Source organism: Cariama cristata, unplaced genomic scaffold, assembly GCF_000690535.1.
Source record: "Cariama cristata isolate BGI_N322 unplaced genomic scaffold, ASM69053v1 scaffold12961, whole genome shotgun sequence".
In the NCBI taxonomy this organism is placed as follows: Eukaryota; Metazoa; Chordata; class Aves; order Cariamiformes; family Cariamidae; genus Cariama; species Cariama cristata.
Genome location: NW_009598803.1, coordinates 15,637 through 28,659, shown reverse-complemented (window position 1 = coordinate 28,659; position 13,023 = coordinate 15,637). Strand labels below are relative to the sequence as shown.

Below are 13,023 nucleotides of genomic sequence, written 5' to 3'. Positions count from 1 at the left end.
TCTTTGTCCACCAGGAAGAAAAACATTCTCCTTTAAAGCAGTGATCATTCTCAAACTTCACTTCAATCCTCCATTTGCTTTAGTCTGTATTATCATTTATTTGTACTATAATTTTTCTGGATCAATTAAAGCCTGTCGCAAGATATATCTTCCCGATCATCTTTTGGGAAAATGTAAAGAGACAGGAACTAATGAAAGGAATGAAAGCAAATGATTCACAGTAATAATGCTGTTTTCAGAGGGTGAGAAATGAAGATCCTTTTTAAGACTGACCTACCCCAGTTTGTTTAAAACTAAACTGAACTTGAACTGATAAACTACTCTTTTGAGATTAACCTGAATAGTGTACATTCAGCAAAACACTGTAAATCTAAACATACCTGAATTGGAGTCAAACTTGGTTTCTGACCTGCAAAAGAAAATAAAAAGATCGTAAGTTACACAAACTGCTTTATGCCATAAAAGCCATTTGTCAGACTGATCCCCCAGCAAATACCATCTTTAACAAGACTGTCTACCTCTGGGCGTTAATATTTAATGCATTCAAGGGCATTTGAACCCAAATAACAACTATTATCTTTAATATTTGGGGTTTTTTTTACAATGTAGAGTTACAAAGAAGGTATTTTAAAAGACAAATCACAAAATGAATGCAGAAAGTAGAAAATGAATTTAGAACAGGATTAAATTATATGCTGTGAATCATGGCACACAGTCGTTCCTATGAAACAAACACTGTTTTCATTCATTTTCATTTTTGAAAAGTCATTAAGAGGATTTAATTTATTCATGAATGTTTCCAATCTATTTTTGAAGCAGATACCGTTTCATTAATGTCATATGTATTGTATCCAATGATCTGTACTTAATTGTACAACATCCTAGGAGGGTTTTGTTTGTGAGTGTGTCTTCAATTTACTCACTCTGCACATAGGAATAAGTGGTTTGATTTTCCTAAAAGTGGAAGGCGGGGGGTGGGAGAGAGGGAGAGAGGAAGGGAGCCAGACCTAAGTTTTAACTTGTTTTAAAGTCTTTGCAAAAAGACAATGATGTGTGCATTATGCACCATTAGCTTTGGTCGTGCACTGCAGATTTTTCTCTCTCTAACAAGTAGTGTTTTCTTCTAAGGGCTTAGCACTTAGCAAATGAACCCTATAACCTGTATATTTAATAAAAGGAAGAAAAAATTAGCCCTTGTGGGAACATCATGTTTCAGATATAGGTTAATAATACTTGTAAATGTAGAAGCCTTTGAAGATCTCAATTCAACTGTGGGAAAACTTAAGTTGGGTAATTACTCTCAAGATGCTGCTGATGTGCTGTCAAGCAGAATTAACCCTATGACTAGGCCTATCTACACAATCTGCTATAAGACAGCATTGTCTATATCGAGCTCTCAAACCAATTAAGGGCCGTGTTCCAATCAGATTTATATTGCCCACTAACAATCAGTTGTACACATGGTCATGGCTGTCACAGCAGGACGCAAGGTCTGACCAGCAGGAGACCTGTTAAAGGATGTTATGTTGGTAGCAAAATGCATTTCCCCAGAAATCCTAAGGAGGAAGTACAATGTTGGATCCTTTTACACTGCATCAACGAGGGGATGTATTTTGGGAAGTTACAGTCCTTCTTTTTTCAAAAATAAATGACCAAAGCTCAAGAACTAACCACAGATTTTTCTTCTTCTTTTATTTTATAAGCTTCTACATGCAGGTATGTGTAGATGTATTTTACACGTTCTCTATGTATTTTATGTAATTGGCATTGTAATCCTGTACCAAAGATCTATGCTACAGCAAACAAATATCACATCAATCATGATTTAAAAAATCACACTATTAGTCCCAGTTAAAGCCATCAGAAAGGAAACAACTCCCTTCTCCCTTCCTGCTCATTCTCCACCTTCCCCAGTGCTCACAGTCTTTTATGTCTTAAATATAACTCCCAGGTGGTGAAAAGATGGAAGGGAAAAAAACGTAACTTATCTTCCTAACTGGTACTTATAAAGTACCACCAAAAGCACTGAACAAAGAAAGCATGTCACTGACGTGCCTTCATGACTACGACCACCAATAACTGCCCAGGGCAACAACCCATGCTCCTTTTTAGCACTGTATTTATTTCAGTTGGTATTTACACCCAGCAGGATAAAGTCCCCACTTTGCGAAAAGTGCGTGCTGGTAACCCCGGGGAATTCCACTGAGTTCCAAGTGAAGCCACTTACTCAGTATTTTATTTACAATATTCTCCTCAAGCTGCAGTACATCTGTCCAGACTGTTCTCTCTTACTCATCACTGTATCAGCAACACCTCACTACCTACCTAGTCAGAAACAACAAACAAATCTCACCCTCACCATCTGTTTATCTGCACAGTCAACTTCTTGCTGCCTAAATTCTAGATACTTGGTATTAGTTGGTCAATCCAAGACCCTGGTTCTCAGCCTGCATGGCTTGGCATGGACATAGGCACTGCAACTTGGAACATCAACAAACTGGCCCAGGGGCCAAAACGGCAGAGAGTACATGGGGAAGAGGGTCACAAGGGTCACTGGGCACTGTAATGAGTACCAAAGCTCCAAACAGTCATAAATTACTGGACAACAAATCAGAAAACTGATATGGGGCAATAAATGAATACAACTTTGTCTGGCAATGGCAGAATAGCTATGAAAGAAAATGCAACATGGGAGGTAGCTCTAGGAGCCATCGAGAGGAGGAGGGCCACCTACAGTATAATCACCATGTCACCTTGGGAAAACAACGTAAAATTTAGGACACAGTATTACAGAAATTGTTAGAGATCTTAGAAAGGCGCAGAAAAGAGGGAGGAAAATAATGAAGCGTCTTTGGCATTCCAAATAAGCAAGAAGTAGCAGAGAAGCACTCTGCAAGGACACAAAGTCATCTTGGCTACTTGAGGGAATAACAAAGCTTCCAGCAATTTCAATGGAACCAGCACTTTTCCTCTAGATCTTCCAGTATTTACATCTTTTTCTTGACAGCACGCTAGACAAAGATATCAGAAACTAGTTGTACATAGGTGTTAAAAATATGCAGCTAAAAAATAGCCAATAAATAGGGTAAAATTAAATGCTGAAAGTACGTTCCAAAGGGATGTTCTGCTACACACAAAAATATTCACTCTGGCTCCTTTATACTTTTAAAACTGCATTAACTAGAAGGAAAAACTTCTCTGCACATTGTTTGTAGTCATTGTACATACTCTGATATCCAACCTAAGCATCCTACCAGACAAGATGCACCTTACAAAGCCAGGCACTGACTTCACAAACTGTCATTTATCATTTGTGACACCAAGAGGGGAAAAAAACAAACAACAATAAACACAGAATAGCTTTGTGCATATTTTCTCTAGTTTTGCCCCACAGGAATACTCTGAAAGTCAGGGAATCATTCATAAATGCCTTTGGAAAGGAGTCTATCTGCATAAAGAGAGCAAGAGGGTATTTATAAAGTGCTTTCCATTTCCACCTGAGATATGACTCAAATACACACAACACATGGCAATACAAATGCCAAGTAGCTCAAATACCAACACACAATATGCAAGGAGATAGTGAGCTACTGGAAAGGTTTAGCTAAGGTCAAGGTGTGCTTAAAGAGCCCAGAAATAATTAAATCAAACACAAACAATAAAATATATGATGGTCACTTTATCTGTACTGCAAAGAGGCGCAGGATTTCGACCTGTTCCTTTTAAAAGGCACCATAAACCAGATGCTCAGACTGCCAAGTATTGAGAAAGAGAGAGAAACGGAGTAATGAACATCACCACGTGTTCCTATAGTGTGAATTTTAAACTACTGCCTTCCAAAGTATGACTGAACTGCAATTGTTCAGTGTCACATACTACGGCGCGACCAGACACACCGCAGCTGAAGCTAACACAGATCTGCTATTTGCCACTGAAGCAGCCTTTTGGTAAGGAAAGAGGAAAGAGGACTTACTGCAGAACCTCTACTGTTGCGTTACAACTGCCTTTATCTTTCACCGTTCCTGATGAAGTCTTTAACAGGTTTATTCAGGTTTTGTTCAAGCCCAACATTGGGAACAGCCTTTGAAAGCCTCACAGCTCTCTCGGAAAGCACTTGATGAAACCTCTGCAGTTCTAATCCCTTCATTTTAACACTGAAGGAGTCATTGACTCCTCTTGGCTTTCTTACACCTTTGCATTAGCAGTTTATATCAGCTTGTTCCTTTGCAAGGGTTTGTTGCAAGGATGCTAAACACAACATTGGTAGGGGCAGATACTCAGAATACTACTCCGCTCTGAAAAGACCTTTGATTGAATAAAGATCTGCTACAGCTGTAAAGATAATAGGTGCAGCTTTGGTACATCTTCATTTTCAAAGAACTGTATTCCATATTGGCATGGGCAGTTTGCTGAAGAGACAAGGATCTAGCAGGCTGCTGATGCAATCCAAGCCAACCGATGTCCTGCCCCGGATGACTGAGCAGAATAAAATCATTCCTCTCTCTTTCCCATTTTCCCCCAACAGTACAGAAATTACCAAGTTGGAGAATCAGCATTCTTGGCTACAGCATTACTAGCAAGCTAAAGATGGCCAGGACAGAAATGCGCAGTTGTGAACATGTCCCTGGAGACTGTGTTGGCCCATATCATACTCGCATGAACCAGCACTCTCCTAGTCAGGACCCAGGCAAGCTGCAGGGGTGGCTCAGGCCAGGGGCCATTCCCCACGAGCAGGATGAACCAGGCCACTCTGTCTCAGAGGAGAGGAATTTAGGCTAACAAACACAAGCCAAGTCTTGTCACTTGCCTTTAGGGCCAGAGAAGAGGCTTTTGTCCATTTTATGTACAAGTATGGACATAGCCCTTCTGAAAATGCAAACCATGACTTGGAAGCGGTCACTGATCTTACTCATGAGCCCAAGCTCCAGATAACAAGGCAAGCTTCCAGAAAGAAAAACGCAGCAGTATTCCAATGTAAAAATTAGTACCTGATGTAACTACCTAGGAATTTATGAGACCCGCACCATCAGGGAATTTGAGAAGCCCCTGAGCGTTACGAACGAAGTGGTTCCTTGGGCAGCAGAAGGAGCAAAGCTGGGCTGGCTGCTGCATTGTGGCCGGGGGAGAGATCCCGTGGTGTCTAAGGTGGCAAAACTACTCACAGGTACCTCTCAGAGCTGGACATTCATAATGCCTCTCTCTCTCTCACCCTCATGTGGATTCTCTGTTATAATACAATAATATATATATTATTTACAATAATATTATCTGGTATAATCTAATAATATAGTTGAACTCTTGTTCAGGTCTCCCCTCAGAGAGGGCCTGAATGTGATCGCTCTCCCGATTTCATTAAAGTTTTAAGAACTTAATATCTTTGAGGTTTAATAGCTACTCCCCTGCCAAATTTGGCTGAAATTGGCAAGCAGATTAAATGATACAGTTTTATTATTAGGAAAGGATTGACACACAGACAGCACAGTGCTGTAAGCCTGACTTCCTTAGGAAGCCTGGTTAAAGATATATTTTTAATCTCGCTTTCCTAGACTACAGAGAAAAGATTGATTCACTGTTGATGGATGCTGTGACAACTTCTGTTCTGCATGTTGATGAAAAGCCAGATGCAAGAAGAGCATTTTAATGTCATGTTAGTCAATGAGAAGTCTCTGGGTGAGTTCTGTCCAAAGTTTATTTTAATGTGAGAGTTACAAACAGATCAATATAGAAATCTACAGCTTCTGCAGTCATAATCTGTAACACTCCACCCTACCTGATTTTTACTTCAGGTACATACACAGACATAGTAAAACATAAGGTAGGTTAAGACCAGCTGAAAATTAGTTCTTCCAAGCAGGCTGACTGATGAACAAAGCAGTGTGAATTTCAAATGGGAAATCAGGTATCAGGCTTAAAAGTTTTAAAAGTATCCATTGAAATTTTACAGTGAAAGTATCAATGAAATTCTTAGTAAAACCAGTGGAAGTTATCTATACGTATCTCTAGGATTATGGAAATCTTTGCATTTATTTCCTCTTATTTCTAAGTACCTTCAACAAGGATTTGCAATTCAGCCATGCTCAGCAATAAGTAAATCAAAACAATTTCACAGGCTTGTCTCAATGAGACCTTGAAATATTTAAAATATTACATTTCAAGTCCCCTTTTCCTTCTTTTTTGAATCCTAATGCATTTCTCCTAGGAAATCTACATTTGTACTTGCCTTTTGGAAAGTATACTTGTTGAAATGTCCTCTGCCTACCAAACTGTGAAATCCCTCATATTCCTGTACTTGTTTTCACTGCTGGAGATGGTATCACCCGGAGAACACAAGCAAAAGGAAATCTCAGGTTTGCTGCTGTATTGGCTTGTAGCTGGCAGTCTCGTCTGACTTGCTCATTGCACAGCCAGTGACCTTGACCTGCAGTAATTCAGACAGTGCTTTACTACATTTGTGGGCAGCAACCAGGCCAGTACAACAGAGCTGATGTACTGAGAAAACAAGACCAGGTGGCTTTGTGGATCAAGGAAAAAAAAATGACATGAAGTGGTTTTTGTTTTCCAAACTTGCTCTTGCTCTCCTAATCCTTAACATAAAAATCTTTCCAGACTTCGTTGCTTCTATGAGGGTAGTAAAATGAACATTCAACACCAGCCAAGAAGCTGCCAGTTAGGGGATATTAAAAACTACCCATGAGTCGATTAAGAGTGCAGAATCATTTGCTATTATGACTGCAGCTCCTCTACGCCACACTTGTCAAGTATCCACTGAAAGGACCCTTTCCTCGAGAGCTGCCCAGCAGCTCTACCCAAGGGTAGAATTGTACCAGTTCTTGCCCCAAGGGGCTCTTGAGGACCAGGAGGACAAAGTCCTGTTCCAAACCACCACAGAAATCAGTAATCACCAGGTCAAGCTCCATCGACAGCCCCATGCTACAGCGGTGATAAGCTGTATGCAGCTCAGCGCATTTTCAGCATTGAGGTAGGACGAGATGTGGATTCAGCATTCAGGTACGTTCAAATGTGGAAGACGCCATGGGCTGTACTCACAAAGCAACCTTACTTCAGTAAATACAGCATTCATATTGATGGTCACCCTCAGAGGTGCACTAAACCTCCAGATTGTAGATGGCTCTGAGGAAGACAAGCACTCTGCTATCTCGATTTTTGGTGAGATGATTAGGAGTGTGTAATAATTTGTCATCCAACAGTGACATGGCAGACTCAAAACAATGTCTGGTTTCAACCAAAAAATGATGAAGCAAGAGAAACCAATGCTTGATGATAACAACTTTACTCATTTTTAACTTGATGAAGCCTTTTCTAGGGGACAGTCACAAAAAATTTCAGAAACATTTGCAAGTTTTAAGATTCTGAAGCTTCTTGGAGCTACAGAAGAGCTAGTAAAAATCTGGGTTCAGATGAGAACTGTTTGGTAATACTGCCTGCTGACCGACTGAGCCGGCAGTGTGCCCAGGTGGCCAAGACGACCAACAGCATCCTGGCCTGTATCAGAAACAGTGTGGCTAGCAGGACTAAGGAAACAATTATCCCTTTGTTCTCGGCACTGGTGAGGCCACACCTCGAATGTTCAGTTCTGGGCCCCTCACGACAAGAAAGACCTTGAGGTGCTGGAGCGAGTCCAGAGAAGGGCAACGAAGGTGGTGAAGGGTCTGGAGCACAAGTCTGATGGGGAGCGGCTGAGGGAGCTGGGGGTGTTCAGCCTGGAGAAGAGGAGGCTGAGGGGAGACCTGATCGCTCTCTACAATGACCTGAAAGGAGGGGGTAGCCAGGTGGGGGTCGGCCTCTTCTCCCAAGTAACCAGTGATACGACAAGAGCAAATGGCCTCAAATTGTGCCAGGGGAGGTTTAGATTGGATATTAGGAACAATTTCTTCACTGAAAGGGTTGTCAAGCATTGGAATAGGCTGCCCAGGGAAGTGGTGGAGTCACCATTTAAAAGGTATTTAAAAGGTATTAAGAGGTATTTAAAAGACGTGGTCCTAAGGGATATGGTTTAGTGGTGGACTTGGCAGTGCTGGGTTAACGGTTGGACTTGATGATCTTAAAGGTCTTTTCCAACCTAAATCATTCTATGATTCCTACACTGACAAGAGCCAACTGACTCTGAACAAGTGTTATTAAACAGAAGCTGCTGGTTTTGACAAAGTTTTGTGAGGAAACTAAGAGTCAATCAGGGCGGATGAAGTTGCTCAAGTATTTCTTTTAGATCTTATTAGAGACACTACAGTAGTTACTTCATATGGGCTCTCCTAGCCAGATAGCCAGTGCTGATTTGTCATCTGGCCTGCTCAAAGGATATCAAGATTATTAAGAAAGCTTAAAGACCATTAATTAAGCACTCAGCACTGGGGGAAGGGAATTCCTTGTATAGACCTAGCCTGGTGACTGTAATCCTCCCTTGTATTGTGAAGGCAAGACTGGAACAATGCTAATGGCACTGCAATATTGCCCAGCCATGCTTTGCTTTTCTCATGATTTGCTTTAGGATGTCTGAGAGATGCTGAGAAGACCTGACACAGTTCAATGAAAATCAAATGAAAACATGACATGAAGAAGGGTGTTGCTGTTTCTCCTAGGACACGTTCAGAAGAGCCACCACCATTACCAAGAATTCCTTCCAGGAAGCAATAAAGCCAGCAGTGGGTGATTTATGAAAACTTGGCAATTCATTCCTTGGCCCTAAAGATTGGAAACTGACACAACAATAATATTTCTTTTTTTAAAAGGAAATCATTCTCCTAGGCTTCCCAGTTCCCATCTATACCACGTCTTTCTCACACAGTCCTGCATATGGTAAAGGAGAAGACGGTGGTTTATGAAATCTGGAATAGCTCCTCTCCTATGGCAACAGCCTGAGTCGTGGATTTCTCTCAGCTCCATTCTAACCTCCTCTTGCCATGGCTGTGGACAGAATGGTATTTTTGCATAGTGTACAAGAAAATGCCTTGAAAAATTTAAGTAGGTGCAATCTTGCAAATACCCTTGGCCCTTAGAAAATGCTGAGGATTTGAATGGTGTAGGTGGCTCTCTGTGAACTGACACAGAAACACACAACCTTGCCACAGAGGTTGTCCAGCCATGATAAACGTGGCTCACAAAAAATTAACATAAGCAGGTATAGTTGATAAGCACGAGGGGTTTTTTTGGGGGGCTGATTAGTTTTCTACCAGATCAGTGTGCTGCATCAAGACGTGCTCCAGTCACACCAGGTGAGGTCCAGTGAAGGGGAAGCCATAAAAAAACACCCTAGAGAAAGGTTAGGGGAGCAGGGCTGCTTCTTTTAGCATAAGCCTGCAGCTCGATTAAAGTAAGTGTAACACAAAACCACATAAGGGCTGGCTTGCAGAAAAGGAGGTCCTTAAGATTAGATTATTGTCTCTTTCATTTATTGCTTTCTTTAGGCAGCTGTACTGGGATGTAGGAGACTGTCTAGCGTGAAAGTTCAGAGATGGAATAATTAGATTCAATGGCATGATTATGGATTTTATGTGTGAGGCACCTTTGATTGTGGAAAAAGTTAAAGCATGTTCTCCATAAAGCTTGGGAGGTTTCTCATAACACTAGTACAAGTAGGTAGATGAAGAGATGTTAAATTCCTAATTGTTTCTTTTATCTTTCCTGTGATAGAGACAGAGTTCTGTTTTAAAGACGTACCAAAAACCAGGTCTTTCATCTGGAGTGTAAAATTCATGTGTTCCCTGACCTCGTGTGTCACATGGTAATGAAACAACGTAAATCAGAAATGTTAAAAGTTGAAGTTTGTTAATATTACTGCTGAAGCTTCAGTCTCTCTCCCGGTTAAACTGAGAGGTCCATAGTCCAAATATATATATTTACAGATTACAACGACACAAAGAAAAAAATTAATGGACACCCAATGAGAAACAAATGGAAATGCAAGTTTCAGATGACTATCTGGAAATTAAAAAGAAACAAAACAAAACAAAACAAAACAAAACCCATGCCACCACAAAAACAACTTGCATTTTAAGATAGGGCAGTGGACTTTCTTTATATTTTACTACCACCTTACTCCTAAGAAAATACTTTGGTGATTTACACTCTGTGAGGAAAACTTAGTAAATAGCACACATTTTGCATTCTCTTATCTATGTTTGCTTCTCACTTTTTTAGCTGTCTGGGCTGAAGCAGTCACCAAGATACAGGAATGTATCTTCCCTAGTTGAGGAAGACATCATACACTGATATTTTGGGGTACAGTAAAGAAGATGGACCCCTATGGGCCTTTCCATTTGTTCCCACCCTTGCCAGCCACTTCAGAACAACTGGCTGAATTTGATGTAGACCAGAGGTGACAAGAGCTCACAAAGCAACACCAAGACTTTGGGAAGACTGGGCTAAGGCCAGTCCAGCCTTGGGATACAGTCAGCAAGGTGTTTTTTTTCAGGTGCCCACTGGCCTGGGACTTATTAACAAAAAAACCCAAACTTCCCCCTTTCCCTCTCTCCTCCCATAAAATCCATGGGGAGTCTCAAAGAGAATCCGAAAACAGACATTTCCATATAGCTCATTTCACATAGAGAAATCCAACTCATTAACTCAAAAAAGTCAAGACTATGCCAAAGCATACTGCGCACTTGAGATAATCACAGGTAAGTCTCATATTGCAGTTTTTTCCCATATTAAATGGATTGTGAAAGCAACTGGAAACTAGTTCACATTCATTTATGTGAACTACTGCTGTCCAAATCTCACCCCACAAAAACCCCTACGCTTTCTCCAGCAGACGATAGAAAGGAAGCCAGTCTTGAAGGCAGAAGGTGAAATCCTGGCTCCACTGTATTCATTCGCCAAACCTGAACTGACTTCAACAGAGCCAGGATTTCCCCCATAAAGATTTAGCTATAGTAAGCAGGGGAATGTCTAAATGGCAGAGTAGAAAACCAGGCTATGGAGACTTTAGATTCCCATTTTGTACCTCCAGGCCAAGCACCACAGTAACACATGACATGAGAATATTGTCTTGGCTGAGTTCGTAACGATCAGCTTTCCAACTCAAAAGATTCACGTTATTACTGAAGTTTCCTTCTAACAGAGGACTCAAACATAACAGAGACGAAGTGCTTCTTTCGTCTTTACAGACAGTCTCTTGAGAACAACTATCACTGCCGCATCTGGTGATTCTGGAGCTATATCAATGTTATTTTCCTTTGTAACCTATTACTGACCCAATTGTCTGTATTATTAGTGCTAGCCTGATCATCCTGCTTCATGCTGCTGTAAAGGTACCTCTACAAGTGGGAGGGACTGAGTCAGTGTGAACTGAGAGAAAAAACAAGCAAAAAAATTAAATTCTTCATCAGAATGAACACAAGCAGACAGAAGTAAGAAAAAACACATAAACAACTGTATCCATGCAGAACAATGCAGTGATTGAGAGAATTCAATCAGCACTGCTTCTAGCACCAAATTTAGGGCCGTAATTTCCATAGGACTTCTAAAAAGTATTTTTCATGCAAGACACAGAAGTTATTATCTCTTAATCCTTGCTTCAGTTCCTAAACCAGCTCTCCATGTGTGTGAATTGGGATGCATAAAAATTCAGTAAGTAATGCAATTTTCATGAGTTTTGTTTCCTTAACTGCGTGAGTTCTAAAAAAGCATCTACTTTTTTCTCCATTATCAGACACAATGCTGTGGCATGGATGCAGCACTACCGCCCGGGATCCAGATGTTAAAGCTACCTGTGAGTAATGCTAACAGCCAAAACTCAGTATCTATCAGCACAGTGAAAGACTGCATTACAACTACTTGGCGTGGCTGCGTTTGAAAAAAATAAAAAGAATTACTACTTTTTTTTCTGTCAAATTACCTATTTTATCTGCATGTTATCTTACTATCTTATTTATTTACTGAAGTTTTTTACCTTTACTATAAGACTAATTTTACTGTAGCACTATTATTTACATTGCTTGTGTCCCTTACCAATTTGAATGACTTAAATGATCTTATGCAATTACGTAAGTACTGGAATACACACAAGATTACACAGGAACGCAGCACATAAACCAAGAAACAGAAATCTCAAAACTACATTTAGCATACTCACTTGAATAAAGGAGTCCCACAAACAACACATTTGTATATTCCTTGAGCTTTATGATGTGTGTACTCCCCCTCAAAGGCACTGGGAAAACAACAACACTACATTTTAAAAATAAATAAAGGAATTTTGTTTTTTTTTTAATTATTACATTAGCTAAGACTTTAGAAAAATGTTACAGAAACCCCCCATGATTTAGAAGTTGGCAGTTGTTTTTTATTAAAGGCAGCAAACAAAGCAGGCACAGGAAAAGGGGAATGTCCTCATTAGTGTGCCTCAGGTGTTGTGTATCATGCAAGAGGAGGCGAATTATCCTGCAGTTCAAAGGACAGAACAACAACAAAAAGGGAAAAACTGGAATCTTCCCCTATTGGGCAAGTGAGATGTTATGTTTTTGTAAACACGGATTGTTTGACATGTAGCTCAACCTGACGCACTTCTCTAAGTCTGTCTTGAGGCGGAGGTGTGAAGCCCCTGGGTGCCTGCCGCCAGGGAGCTGTGGAGCCCGGGTGCTGGGTCAGGCCGCCATGGGCTGCCGGGGTGACAGAGCCATTGTAGCTGAAAATGAAATAATTGGTCCACGATTTCAAGCTGTGGGCGCCCTATATTTTTAGTTGAAAAGCAATATTACAGCTTTAAGGGAATATTTTTCTAAGTTAACAATCTAAAAGGCTAGGAGGTCATTCATCTAATACGAATCAGCTGCGCGAGCCCAACAAAAAGCCTATGTGCTCGGCAGCTTGTTTTTATTATCCTTTCACCCTTTTTATGAGGTCCAATTTTTTTTCATAAACAGGATTTTTAAGAATGACCTAATCTGCGATTGTTTGTGTGCATTAAATCACGTTGTTGGTCCTGTACACAAGAGCGAGGAGGGCCGGGGGGAAGGCAGGCCTCCCGGCAGAGGCCAATGTCTCCCCGACCCTCCGGGGCTGCGC

At 40.8% G+C, this 13,023-nt stretch overlaps 1 protein-coding gene across 1 annotated transcript in view; it reads right to left on the bottom strand.

Moving 5' to 3' along the window:
- Positions 1 to 380: 380 nt before the first annotated feature.
- Positions 381 to 13,023, bottom strand: part of MSRB3 (methionine sulfoxide reductase B3) — a gene marked incomplete at its 3' end in the record, with an annotated part of 27,406 nt that continues 14,763 nt past the window's right edge. The window contains exons 3-4 of the mRNA XM_009709441.1: positions 12,092 to 12,169; positions 381 to 409 (exon numbers count right to left, since the gene is read on the bottom strand). Coding sequence (XP_009707743.1) covers positions 381 to 409; positions 12,092 to 12,169 — 107 coding nt within the window. The remainder of the gene's footprint in view (positions 410 to 12,091; positions 12,170 to 13,023) is intronic.